The sequence below is a fragment of the Dipodomys merriami genome, unplaced genomic scaffold (genome assembly GCF_024711535.1).
Source record: "Dipodomys merriami isolate MVZ:Mamm:240054 unplaced genomic scaffold, mDipMer1.0.p SCAF_19, whole genome shotgun sequence".
Taxonomy (NCBI): Eukaryota; Metazoa; Chordata; class Mammalia; order Rodentia; family Heteromyidae; genus Dipodomys; species Dipodomys merriami.
Window position 1 is genome coordinate 20,825,106 of NW_027203270.1, and position 13,015 is coordinate 20,838,120.

Here is a 13,015-nt window from a genome sequence, read left to right on the forward strand (position 1 = left end):
TGACTTATGCAGAGCAAGAGAATTATTTCTCACGCAAAACCATAAAAAAAAATGTTGCTTTAGTTTTTTAGATACTAATTCAGAATAAAGAAAATAGTATTGCTGTTGTTATTGTTGTTTTTTCAATTTGGCTCAAAAGCCAAAGTAGTTGTTTTTAAAAGCAAACTGGAAAAATATGTTTCTGGAGATAAGTGACTTCTTAAAAGGGACAAAATTAATTTTTGTCTAATTAAATTAGTATAAACATATTAGAGAAAAATGAAATCCATAAGAAAGGTTCTAGGGCTGTGGGTATGGCTTTAAGTGGTGGAGCACTTTCCTAACAAGTGTGAGGCTCTGAATTCTAAACCCCAGTACTGTAAGAGACCCATGGGCAGGGGTGAGGTGTGAAAGGGGGCAGGGAAGGAAGGCAGCCCAGTGAGTACATGGGCATGGCAGGACAAGATGGTGAGCAGGTGGCTCACTCTAACCAATGCCACTCACAAAATTTAAATCTACAGCACTTGCTCAAAAATCACGTGCACAGCAACATGAAGTATACGACTATAATTCAATTCATTTAAATATAGGTATCAGGTACAGATAAAACTCACTAAGTCCAAATCTGTTTGATTTAACTTCAAACTCTCTGATAGCTGTCTAAGTCATAAACACACTGATATGAGGTTTGTTCCTTTATGCACTAACTACCCAGTCTAAGACAAAGCCCCTAGAAACTGGAAATTGCAGAACATGGAACCAGTATCTCAATAACTAAGTCCTCAGTAGCTTCCAAACAGTGAGAAGACAACTATTATAAAATTTAAAAATACAGCATACAACAGAAAGTAATTTTTCTGTTTTTTGGGTTGCAGTATAAATGATCGAAGAAATAGGATCATTAGACCCTCCCAAGTCTAAGTCCTGAAAACCAGCAAAACTTTTTCACCAGAATAACTTAGAACATTTGGAATCATCCTTTTAACTTTGTTCTTTTACCTAACATGTATTTAAACAGTATCTCCATATCTATATCAAAAAGCTTTCTAAATTTATTGAGCCTCAAAATACACATTACCAAAACTGAACTACCACATTTTTTTCACTATTTTCCAAATTAGATTTCTGTTTTTTATGTACGTGGCCTTTTGTATCTGTTAGATAAAAAGTATGTTATTGCTATTTTGAGGTGTATAAAGTCAGGTGATGAGGGTCTCTGTCATTTTCTCTTAATCCAATTCTAAACTCGACCTTTATCCAGTGAACAGGTGTGTGCCATGTCGGTAATTTATCAGAGTGAGCAACCAGGCAGAAAAGCTACCAACAATAGGAGACTAGTATGATCAAGTACTTGTGCCTGGAAAGCAGCTCTTATCCCCACCATGATGAATATACTTTTATCTTTCCCCAGCAATTTAAAAAGAAGGACTGATGAGGGTAAGGGGAGTAATACATTCATATTTCTTTAGCTTCTTGGATCCTGTTTTTACACTAATAGTCTGCCTGAGCAGTTAGTTTCTAAATTCCATTCTCAGATATTCGGCTGCTCACATTCCAACCTAACAAATGATATGGATATGAAAACAGTCATGATAGTATTTCCATTGAACAAATAAGGTCGCTTTACACAGACAAATAAGCCTTCAAGAAGAAAGTGATAAATGAATACAGCATTTCTCTGTCTGCAATATGGAAACTCCCATATATATCCTACATTTTGTCATTTAGGATCAAACATCTAATTTAAAAGTTTGCCAGGGGGCTGGGAAGGTGGCTCAGTGGTAGAGCGTTTGCCTTGCATGCATGAGGCCCTGGGTTTGATTCCCCAGCACCACATAAGAAAAAATAAATAAAAGACTTACAAATTCCACCTCCTTATAAAAAAAAAAAAAAAAGTTTGCCAGGTATCTACTTACTATGTCTGAAGTTGACTAATTGTGGAATGCAATAATACAACAAAAACAACAAGAGCATCAAATATTAGAACAGGGTTCACAAACTACTCAGCAGGTAAATCTGAGCCACAGAGGAAAACTTTAGAATTGGGTAAAATTTATAAACACGCTCCATAGAAAAATATTCTAAATTAGCTAACTAAATAAACTAGAGAAACCACAAATTTTATTTCTAATATTTCCCTATAAAAGTTAAATATTTTGAGAGTTTTTCAGAAAACTTCTGTTTTTTAAAAAGAACTTAAAACTGAAAAATATATTGGTAAGCTTGAAAAAATAATCAAAACTACTAAAAAGAGATTTTTTTCATCCATTATTTGTTTTAAACAATACAAGCTTTTATTAAAATTTCTATTTTTAAACTTACCCATCTGTTCCACAATCTCTGGAGGAAATACCCGAGAAGCAAATGCTCGTCGAAAAATATCTGAAAATTCTTTGTCCAGACCTCCTATTCCCATTTTTTCAAAGTTCCAGTCAGGATTGATGATAGATTGGCGATTTTCCTTAGTTTTAGCTTTACCTAAGTTAAACAAATATAAATAAATATGAAATAAGAACTTCATTATTCAGTGTAAAAAGACAGATATTCCCTGGCATCCTAAATGAATAAAGACAAGTTACCCTTATACAAAGATGAGCAACATATTCCTGACTGATTTTCAAATAAGAAGGGTAATACTGCCTTACCTACTTTGGTCCCCAATTAGGGTCAATTTTCAAACTGACAAACTAAATTTATGCTGTACTCTGTTTGCAATCAAGCCACAGAACTTAGTTTCACAAAATGTAATCTAACCAATTAAATAGCTTAGGTGATTAGAAGAAACTTCATATGCATATGTGATGAAAATTACACTAGTCAGAAATCTAGCAGTCTCTCAAGATCCCAGCAAAAATATTTTTAAACAACAACAACATATATTTATCTGGAGTAAGCTTAGAATTGGGCATCTAAGCCCTCAGCCTAAGAAGATGTGTTTAATTTTATGTCTTATTTGCCTTTTCTTCACATGAACATAAAAGGCTTTAATTATTTCATGATTCTTGTTTAAAATTCTATCACAAAGATAAAAAACGATCCAATTTAAATGTAGAGTGCCACCTAAAGTCACTGAAGAGAAACACATCTACTATTTCACACAAAGAACAAGATACACTATACTCTGAACCAAAAAAGTGAAAATACAGTTTTATAAAGTCAGGGAAGAATAATATCCCATTAAAAAAAATTAGGTGGTGATTTTATGGTTAGAGGTTTGTAGACTTAAGATTTCCTTAGAAGTCAATCAAAAATATTTTGCTTACACTCCACTGCCCCCTTGTGGCTAAACTTACCACATGCCTAACTACCACAGAACTGCATACCAAAAATCACATCTTGGAAATACCTATGCTGTATGAAATTTGCACAATTTCTTTAGGATAAAGTATCTTAACAAAAGGCATATAAAACACAATACAATCAATTCATAAATATGCTGGGTCAATAGGAGATCAGATATTTCCAGCATCCTTAAAAGTTACAATTATAGGCTTTGTTTTTGTCGGTCATGGGGCCTGAACTCTGGGCCTACGCACTGTCCCTCAGCTCTACCACTTGAGTCACAGAGCCACTTCCAGCTTTTTCTGCTTATGTGGTGCTGAGGAATCAAACCCAGGGCCTCATGCATGCAAGGCAAGCACTCTACCACTGAGCCACCTTCTCAGCCCCATTTATAGGTATTAATAATTATAGAGGTATGTTTGAGATGCCTCAGTTTGTAAAAAAAGGAAATTATAAAACAATATAAAACTAAAATAAAATTTTAGAATAGGCTGTTTTTTAGTGAATGTCTGTGCATATTTTATACATAAGGGGGAAAATGCTGAGTGTGGTAACTCACACTGTAATCCAGCATTGGGTTGGGGGGGATGGGGATGGAGGCAGAAGAATTCAGAGTATCAGGCTAGACTGGGTTACATAAGACATAAGACATATATGACAAATAATATAAGATAAATAATACATAATATAAATAATAAATAACATATAAGACAAATAATGATATATATATGACAAATAAATAAACAAAAAAAAAAGGGAATGGCAACTTATGGAATAAGGCAAAAGTCCACACACTGAAACAAAGTTAAGTAATTCAGACACAAGCCTCTAATTTCTAGGAAGTAGAATTCTATAAGTAGAATTGTTCTATAAATAGAATTGTTACCTAGTTATTGGTATCATTTTGGAGGGTTACTATTCCTAGACATTATGCCTGATTATTTTAGCATAATGAAAACAAGGCTAAGGCACATAATTATGGCTCAACTGAACCTTTCAGAAAGATTTTACCTGCACCTTCATCAGTTGATCACTCATAGAATGGTGATAATCTCATGTAATGTAACAACCAGTAATGAACATTTTATAAAATAAGGTCATAAGATAATGAATTCTGGGGCTGGGAAGGTGGCTCAGCGGTAGAGTGCTTGCCTTGCATACATGAGGCCATGGGTTCGATTCCTCAGCACCACATAAGCAGAAAAAAAAAGCCAGAAGTGGTGCTATGGCTCCAGTGGTAGAGCACTAGCCTTGAGCTGAAGAGCTAAGGGATAGTGCCCAGACTCAGAGTTCAGGCCCCATGACCGGCAAAAAAAAAAAAAAAAAAAGATAATGAATTCTGAGGAACTGTCAAATCCTGGGGAAGATACAGGCAGAACAGCTAAATGCAAAATAGGATGATCCCAGATGAGATCCCAGAGCAGAAAAAAAAAGAACATAATGGGAGAACTGCTGAAATCCAAATAAAGTCTGGAGATTGGTTAGATGCAATGACATCATGGTAATATCTTTTTTTTTTTTCTGACTTTTTTTTTTTTTTTTGCCAGTCATGGACCTGAACTACTCTGGACCTGGGCGCTGTCCCTCAGCTCTTCAGCTCAAGGCGAGCGCTCTACCGCTTGAGCCACAGCGCCACTTCTGGCTTTTTCTGTTTATGTGTTGCTGAAGAATCGAATCCAGGGCCTCATGCATGCAAGGCAAGCAGTCTACCACTGAGCCACCTTCCCAGCCCTCATGCTAATATCTTAACTTCACATCAAGGGAAGCAAGTTAAGCCTAGACAGGAATTTGCTGACCTATTTTTGTAAGTTTCCAGATGCCTAAAATTATCTTAAAATTTAAAGTTAAAAAATTAATTTCACTGTTTCTCTTTAATTTTTTAATTTGGCTATTAGGAAATTTAAAACAATATGTGCTTCATATTCTCTTTCCACTGTTCACTACTAATCCAGATGAAGGTTTTAAAGCTTTTTATCATATCTGACAAAAGGAAATGCCCAAGGATTCTGTGACCAGCCATCTCACAGGAGGTGCCCATCCCCTTTGGAACTTCAGAATCACTTTCGTTGAGTAAAGTGTAACAACAGAGAATTCCAACCCCGTGTAGGATCTTCTAAAAACTGTAAGTCTTACCAATAAGATTGAGTGATGAATTTTCTGCCTTTTCAAATGCAACTTGACTGTTTCCAACAACCAGCCCTACTTCAATCTGCACAGAAAGATAAATATTAGTAGGCTAATATTTCTGGGCTTCTCAAAGCAAGGCTAAAAATGAAGAGAAAATTAACTCACTCTGTGCAAAAAGGAAACCTTCCCCATCAGTCCCCTATGCTACATTTTGTCCTATAACAACCATATTCCATAATTCCTATGTGCTTTATTTCAAGGCCTATACCTTTCCAATAATGCTCTTTTGATTTGTTTATTAAAATAAACATGAAATGACAATTACGGGTATATGTACAAATTCCAAATTATTATTAAAAGTTATACATATTAAAGTTATATTTTAAGAACTATGTTGGCTATAAAAATATTTTTTCTCTCTACTATCTTAGAAAGAGAAAGTATACAATATGAAAAAATAGCAGGAGAACGATTAGAAGATATTAACTTGTATAATTCATATCATTAAATTAGGAATAAAGCAAACTGTACCTTCTGTCTTTTACCCGTTGCAGGCTCTCCCTTCAGAATGCTGGGATCCATGGCTTCAATATCCTTCACCAGTAAGCCAAAAAGCTTTTCATTAAAGCTAAATACAAGCTATATAGAAAACAGGTTAAGGGGAGAAAAATTACCTCATGATTTAAATAGTTTGAATCTTATCTCAACACCAACATTTTTCAAACACAGAAAATGAGTTTTCTCCTGTATATCCCTCTCAACCTCCTCCATTAAGCACATCAGTCACATGGAAGAGGTAAATAACATGCTAGGTACTAAAGTATCTGCAAGGTACTGAAAACTACAGGTGGTTACCTAATTAATCCTCACAAACACTCTTGCAAACAGAAGTGGAGATCCAGAAAGAAGCAGTGAGTGACATTACAGTAGTCAAACCTGGATTTCTAACTCCAAATTTAAGGCTTTTCTATACACTGCATAAAACACCTGTACTACAAGTGCAGAGATGGCTCAAATGGTCATTCATTCTCTATACCTTCAAAAGCAAGTCCCTTGGGGCTGGGAAGGTGGCTCAGTGGTAGAGTGCTTGCCTCCCATGCATGAGACCCTAGGTTGGATTCCTCAGCACCACATAAGCAGAAAAAGCTGGAAGTGGCACTATGGCTCAAGTGGTAGAGCGCTAGCCTTGAGCTGAAGAGCTGAGGGGCAGTGCCCAGGCCCAGAGTTCAGGCCCCACGACCAACAAAAAAAGAAGAAAAGAAAAGAAAAATCTGGAGTGGCGCTGTGGCTCAAGTGGTAGTGCTCTCACCTTGAGCTGAAGAGCTCAGGGACAGTGCTCAGGCCCAGAGTTCAAGCCCCAACCCCCTCCCCCCCCAAAAAAAAGCAAGGCCCTCTTTCAGGTATTGGGATAGAATATCAAGTATCAATCCTACCACCATTATCTCCCATAAAAAATAGTAGATACTAAGAAGAATGGTTTCAGTAAGATACTTCTTTATATTCTAGAGTGTTTTATTTCATGTACTTATCTATATATGCATGTTATTGTATAAATTTAACTTATTTAAGTCATGTAATTACAATTCTTTAAATTTAAATTATTACACATACCAAGACATTTATATTTAAATATTGAAATAATTTAACACTTACATTTAAATATTTAAATATAAATATTAAATTATTTAAATCATTATAAATTATTAAAGTATTATAAATACCAAGGCATTTACCTCTAAACATCATTGCTTTTCTTTTCTTTTCTTTTTTGCCCAAGACCAGGAGTCAAACTGGGTACCAGATACTTTCACTTATTGAGTAATACTCTACTAATGGAGCCATGCCTCCAACCCTTATTTCCTTTAAGCATTTTCTTTCTTTTTTTGTGCTGGTCCTGGGGCTTATACTCAAGGCCTGGGCACTGTCCTCTACCATTTGAATTATAGCTCCACTTCCAGCTCCTTTTTTTGGGGGGGGAGGGGTGTTTTTGTTGGAGAGAAGAGTCTTTAATCAATTAAAATTTCCTTCCCAGGCTGACTTCAAACCATGATGCTCAGATACCAGCCTCCTGAATAGCCAGGATTACAGGTATAAGCCACCAGCCTCCAGCTACTTTAAGCATTTTCTATTAAGCTACTAAACCTAAAGGCAAATGTACAATCTGAATAATGTGATTCATGCATCAAAAAATACAAGAATCAAGAAGTAACATAGAAATAGCTCAAAAACAGATGGGAAAAATCAACAAATTATCAGCTAGGCTAAATGACACTTGGGGAGCTTTCTAGAACACCTGATACAAAACGATACTGTTGCAGCTCTAGTACACATCTAGCTTTACATACATCAGACAATATTATAGCACATGGCATTTCTTTTTTCAGTTTTCTGTCTTCCTCAACTAGAAAGTAAGGTCTCTGAAGACTAGGGATTGTATAAATTTGGTTCACTACTGAGTGCCTAGAAGAGTGGATGGTAAATCCTTCATCCTATTAAGTATTTGTTTAATTAATTTTTTGTTGTTTAATTCTTGTCTCAGCTATGTCCTTGATTGTATCCATGGGTGCTTAATTTGCTTTCTCTGGACCTAAAATCTTTACTTGTGTGTAAGGAGGTTGGTCAAGATATCTTCTAGGTTCATTCCAACCCTGGTACTATCTTTTACAATACACAATTTTCTTTTTCTGTCTGTCAGTAAGTTTCTACTTGCAAAAATTTGAAATTATAATGTATGGGTTACCTAGATCATTAGATTCTTATTCTTCTAGATTTATTAGTTAGAAGAATAAAGCAAAACAACAGTACTTCCACTCCTATTGACTAGCCTTTACCACTCCTCTTTTTTTTCCCCCTCGGTTGTGGGGCTTGAACTCGGCCGGGATGCTGTCCCTCAGCTCTTCAGCCCAAGGATAGTGCTCTACCACTTAAGCCACAGCCCACTTCCAGTTTTCTGGTGGTTAATTGGAGATAAGAGTCTCATAGACTTTCCTGCCTGGGCTGACTTTGAAGCTGGATCCTCAGATCTCAGCTTCCTGAGTAGCTAGGATTACAGACATAAGCCACCACATCCAGTAACCACTGTTCTTAACTGCCACCTTTACTACCTCCCTGTGAGTGACTACATGGGCAGCTAGGCATATCCTTAGCAATCTGAAACCTGGAGAACACTTGGGTCTCAGGATCCAATTCTGTATTCTTAAGAAGTTTTGAGGACCCCCAAAGAAGTTTTATTTATATGGATTAGATCTATTGATGTTCACTTTTATTATGTGTGTGTGTGTGTGTGTGTGTGTGTGTGTGTGTGTGTGTGTGTGTGTACATATATATTTTGGGAGGGGAGGTTGTTTGGTTGTGGGGCTTGAACTCAGGGCCTGGGTACTGTCCCTGAGCTCTTTTGTTCAAGGCTAGTGCTCTATCTACCACTTCTGGTTTTCTGGTGGTTAACTGGAGATAAAGAGTCTCATGGAGGAAGTGGCGCTGTAGCTCAAGTGGTAGAGTGCTAGCCTTGAGCTGAAGAGCTGAGGGACAGCATTCAGGCCGAGAGTTCAAGCCTCACGACTGACAAAAAACAAAACAAAACAAAACAAAAAATCCAAAACAGAGAGTCTCATGGACTTTCCTGCCCAGGCTTTGAACCTCAATCGTCACATTTCAGCCTCCTGAGTACCTAGGATTACAGGCATGAGACACTGATGCCCAGCTCACTCTTTTTCTTTAAAGCAAGTTTGTTTTTTTGTTTTTTGGCACTCATGGGGCTTGAACTCAGGCACTTGTCCCTGAGCTTTTTTGCTCAAGGCTACCATTCTACCACTTAGAGACACAGCTCCATTTCCACTTTTTAGGTGGTTAACTGGAAGTAAAAATCTCATGACCTTTCCTGCATGTGCTGGCTTCAAACAGCCATCCTCAGATCTCAACCTTCTGAGTAGCTAGGATTACAGGTGGGAGCCACCAGTGCCTGGTAGACAAAGTATTTTTTGAAAGTGGAAAAAAAGTAGCTAGACTTTCCAAAGAGAGGGGCTCCAAAAAAATCCTCAAATACTTTTAGTGTCTGGCTTAAAAAAATACAGCTGGGTCTGCTTCAGCAGTTAGTATGCTGTGTTAGCACAATTCAAGTAGGCTCTACAAAACTCTACTATTCACTTGTGACACATTAAGAGAAAGATGACAAATAGCACCTTGACATTATTATGAAAATCAAGTTTGGACTTCTGAGAAGGTTTCAAGTGATCTACCAGGGACTCTTGACTGCACCTTGAAAATTGCTAGTATAGTACTGTGGTATGAAGAAGGAACCAGAATGAAGAATTAGAAAAATTAGGGCTGCGTCCATTTTACAATTTACTAACTGCTGACTCTGCTTCTATAAACTTGCTTGCTTGAGCTAACACCAACCCCCCCCCCCCCCCCGGAAATAAGGAATTGGGTAAAGTCTCAGAGCCCAGATGCCGGCCCCAGGACAAGGTCAGTGGTCGTAGATAAAGAACAGACAGTACATGTTCCTCAGTTCCATTTAGAAATTACCCAGACAGGACCTTGAGATAACGACCACCTGGCAAGACCACAAGCTAAGCCAAGTGTCAACCAATCATGGGCCTGTAACCATGTAAACCCCCCCTTAAACCAACCATGGGCCAGTCATTTTACAAAGAGTGTTACAAAATTTCCCGCGTGGCAAGGTGATTGTTGGCGTATATGATGACCTTTAAATGGACCAATCATGGGATGCTTTGTGTTATGCGTTAATCTTGTGGTTTTTGCCTTTAAAAGAAGGCTTGTAACCGCTGCTCAGGGCTCCCTGTCTGCTCGGGACAGAGAGTCCATTTGCGCAAAAGTCAAATAAACTCCTCTTGCTTATTGCATCTCCCGGCCTGGAGTCTGAGTTTTCTGGGGCGCCCTCCCGTTGACGAAAGTATCCTAGGGGACTAGGGTCTTTCACAGAATAATTTAAAATGTCAAAGGCCAGTATGATATCCAGTTATAAACATTGTTCTAAGTAGTCCTAAGTAGAAGACAAAATGTTATGTAATGGTAAGGTTAATGAAGCAATGACTATTTACATATGCAAACAATTTATGTAATTAACCTTGGGTAAAGTTTTAGAAGAAAAAATTTCTTCCTATGAAGTTAATAATGTGATTTAACTGAATTTTTTTTTAAAAAAATACAGCAGCCGGGCGCTGGTGGCTCACGCCTGTAATCCTAGCTACTCAGGAGGCTGAGATCTGAGGATCATGGTTCAAAGCCAGCCCGGGCAGGAAAGACCGTGAGACTCCTATCTCCAATAAACCACCAGAAAACCGGAAGTGGCGCTGTAGCTCAAGTGGTAGAGCGCTCGCCTTGAGCTGAAGAGCTGAGGGACAGCGCCCAGGCCCAGAGTTCAAGCCCCACGACCGACAAAAAAAAAAAAAAAAAAAAAAAAAAAAAAAATACAGCACTGGCAAATGTTTTAAATGAAAAAAAGTTTATGTTTCAGAGGTAAGGCAATATTAAAAAATTTGAAATACATGAATATAATTTTCTTAACATTAACAACTCCATAAGTAAAAACATTAAGAACTACTTTTCTATAGCAATATACTAGTAAAACAAACCAGAGACAGAACAAATGTCCTACAAAAAGAAATTTCAGGTGTATATGTCTGAAATTTGCAGAGGGAAAGCTTCTATAATTAGATATGACATCTTAAACTAGCACTCTACCACTTTAGCCACAACTGCACTTCCTGTTTTGGGGTAGTTAATTGGAGATAAGAGTCTCACAGACTTTTCTGCCAGGGCTGGCTTCAAACTGTGTGATCCTTCTATCTCAGCCTCCGAAGTAGGGAAGATTACACACGTGAGCCACCAGTGTCCAGCTCTCCTTTGCTTTTTGTCACTCATCACCATGGATATATCTGTATGTGTAGCTCCCTAGGTTCTTCAGGTTCTTTTTTTTTGGGGGGGTGGCGGGGGTGCCAAAACTGGTGCTTGAACTCAAGGCCTTGTGCTCTTCTTGAGCCACAGCTTCATTTCCAACCACTCAGTTTGAATCAACACCTTTCTGCTAGGCAGTTGTTCTACCACTTGGGCCACACCTTTAGCTCCACTTGCAGTGAAAAGGAATGATGGGAAAGTTAAACTGACCTGCTGTCCCACTGAGAAGGCCTGGTTGTTGAACTGCTGGATAAACTCTGCTGCCATCTTGTCAGTGTCATAAGGGTTGGAATCAATGTTTTTTTTCTGCAGGAAATCAATCTCAATAGTCATTGTGCCAATACACTGTTTGGCTTTGTCAAATGTATATAAGGAAACTAGAAGGGGGAAAAAAGAAAACACTTTTAAAAATCACCAAATACCTGCTGTATTTCTAGCAGCTAAAAGTTTCACATAAATGAATCATAAGAGTAACTTCACCAAAGAAGGCTTAACATAGCCTTTAAAAACAGACTTTAAAAACATTAATAACAAAGGCTGGGCGCCGGAGGCTCATGCCTATAATCCTAGCTACTCAGGAGACTGAGATCTGAGGATGGATCAAGGTTCAAAGCCAGCCCAGGCAGGAAAGGCTGTGAGACTCTTATCTCCAATAAACCACCCAGAAAACCAGAAGTGGCACTGTGGCTCAAGTGGTAGAGTGCTAGCCTTGAGCTGAAGAGCTAAGAGACAGTGCCCAGGCCCAGAGTTCTAAGCCCCATGACTGATAAAATAATAGTAATAATAATAATAATAATAATAATAATAATAATAACTATAGCTTTTCTTCATATGAATTAGGTAGAATATATTGACTAGAACTCTCTTTCAACTTAATCCCTCATCTTATCTGTGGCAAGATCACAGCCTACCCCACAAAGGCTCTGAACCTTCCTTCTTCTCCTTTAAGAAGACTAAGCCACTAGTGTTCAACTTTGAGCCACAGCTTCATTTCCAGTTTTCTGATGGTTAATTAGAGATAAGCGTTTCATAGCTTTTCCTGCCCAGTCTGGCTTCAAGCCATGATTCTCAGGTCTCAGCCTCCTGTGTAGCTAAGACTACAGGCATGAGCCACTGGCATCCAGATGATATACTATACTTGAAGTAAAATCAGGTACTAAAAGAAAATTCCCTACTGACAAGAAACATTCCATAGGAAATAGTCTTGATTCTTAAATCAGCCTGAAAAGTATAAACTGCTAAGGAAAAGGATGTTACATTATATTATATTGTGTTGAGATCATTAAGAAAGAGTAGAATATACTACTCAGAAGTTAGAAGGCATTTTTATACTTGAGTTTCCCAACAGTGATAATGGGACTATGTCTAGTAAAAAGTCTACGATGGCTCTTCAATAGGGCTTAATGTATATGCACTTCATTTTCCTTTGTGTATCCTCAAGATCACTGTTACTAGGGGCTTGGAATATAGCTTAGTGATGGAGTGCCTAAGACCCTGGAATTCTAGCCTAAGACCCTGGAATTCTAGCCCAGCACTGCAAAGATTAATTAACTACACCTTTTTTTTTTTTTTTTTTTTTTTTTTGCCAGTCCTGTGGTTTGAACTCAGGGCCTATGCACTGTCCCTGAGCTTCTTTTGCTCAAGGCTAGCTGTCTACCACTTGAACCACAGCACCACTTCTGGCTTTTTCTGTTTATGTGGTAACTGAGGA

The 13,015-nt window shown here is 37.8% G+C and overlaps 1 protein-coding gene across 1 annotated transcript in view; it reads right to left on the bottom strand.

The window, feature by feature from the left end:
- The window catches only part of Nsf (N-ethylmaleimide sensitive factor, vesicle fusing ATPase), a 151,177-nt gene that overhangs the window by 105,562 nt on the left and 32,600 nt on the right, over nt 1-13,015 (bottom strand). Inside the window, exons 5-8 of the mRNA XM_070027663.1 lie at nt 11,515-11,681; nt 5,920-6,027; nt 5,395-5,470; nt 2,302-2,457 (exon numbers count right to left, since the gene is read on the bottom strand). Of these exons, the coding sequence (XP_069883764.1) occupies nt 2,302-2,457; nt 5,395-5,470; nt 5,920-6,027; nt 11,515-11,681 (507 nt within the window). The remainder of the gene's footprint in view (nt 1-2,301; nt 2,458-5,394; nt 5,471-5,919; nt 6,028-11,514; nt 11,682-13,015) is intronic.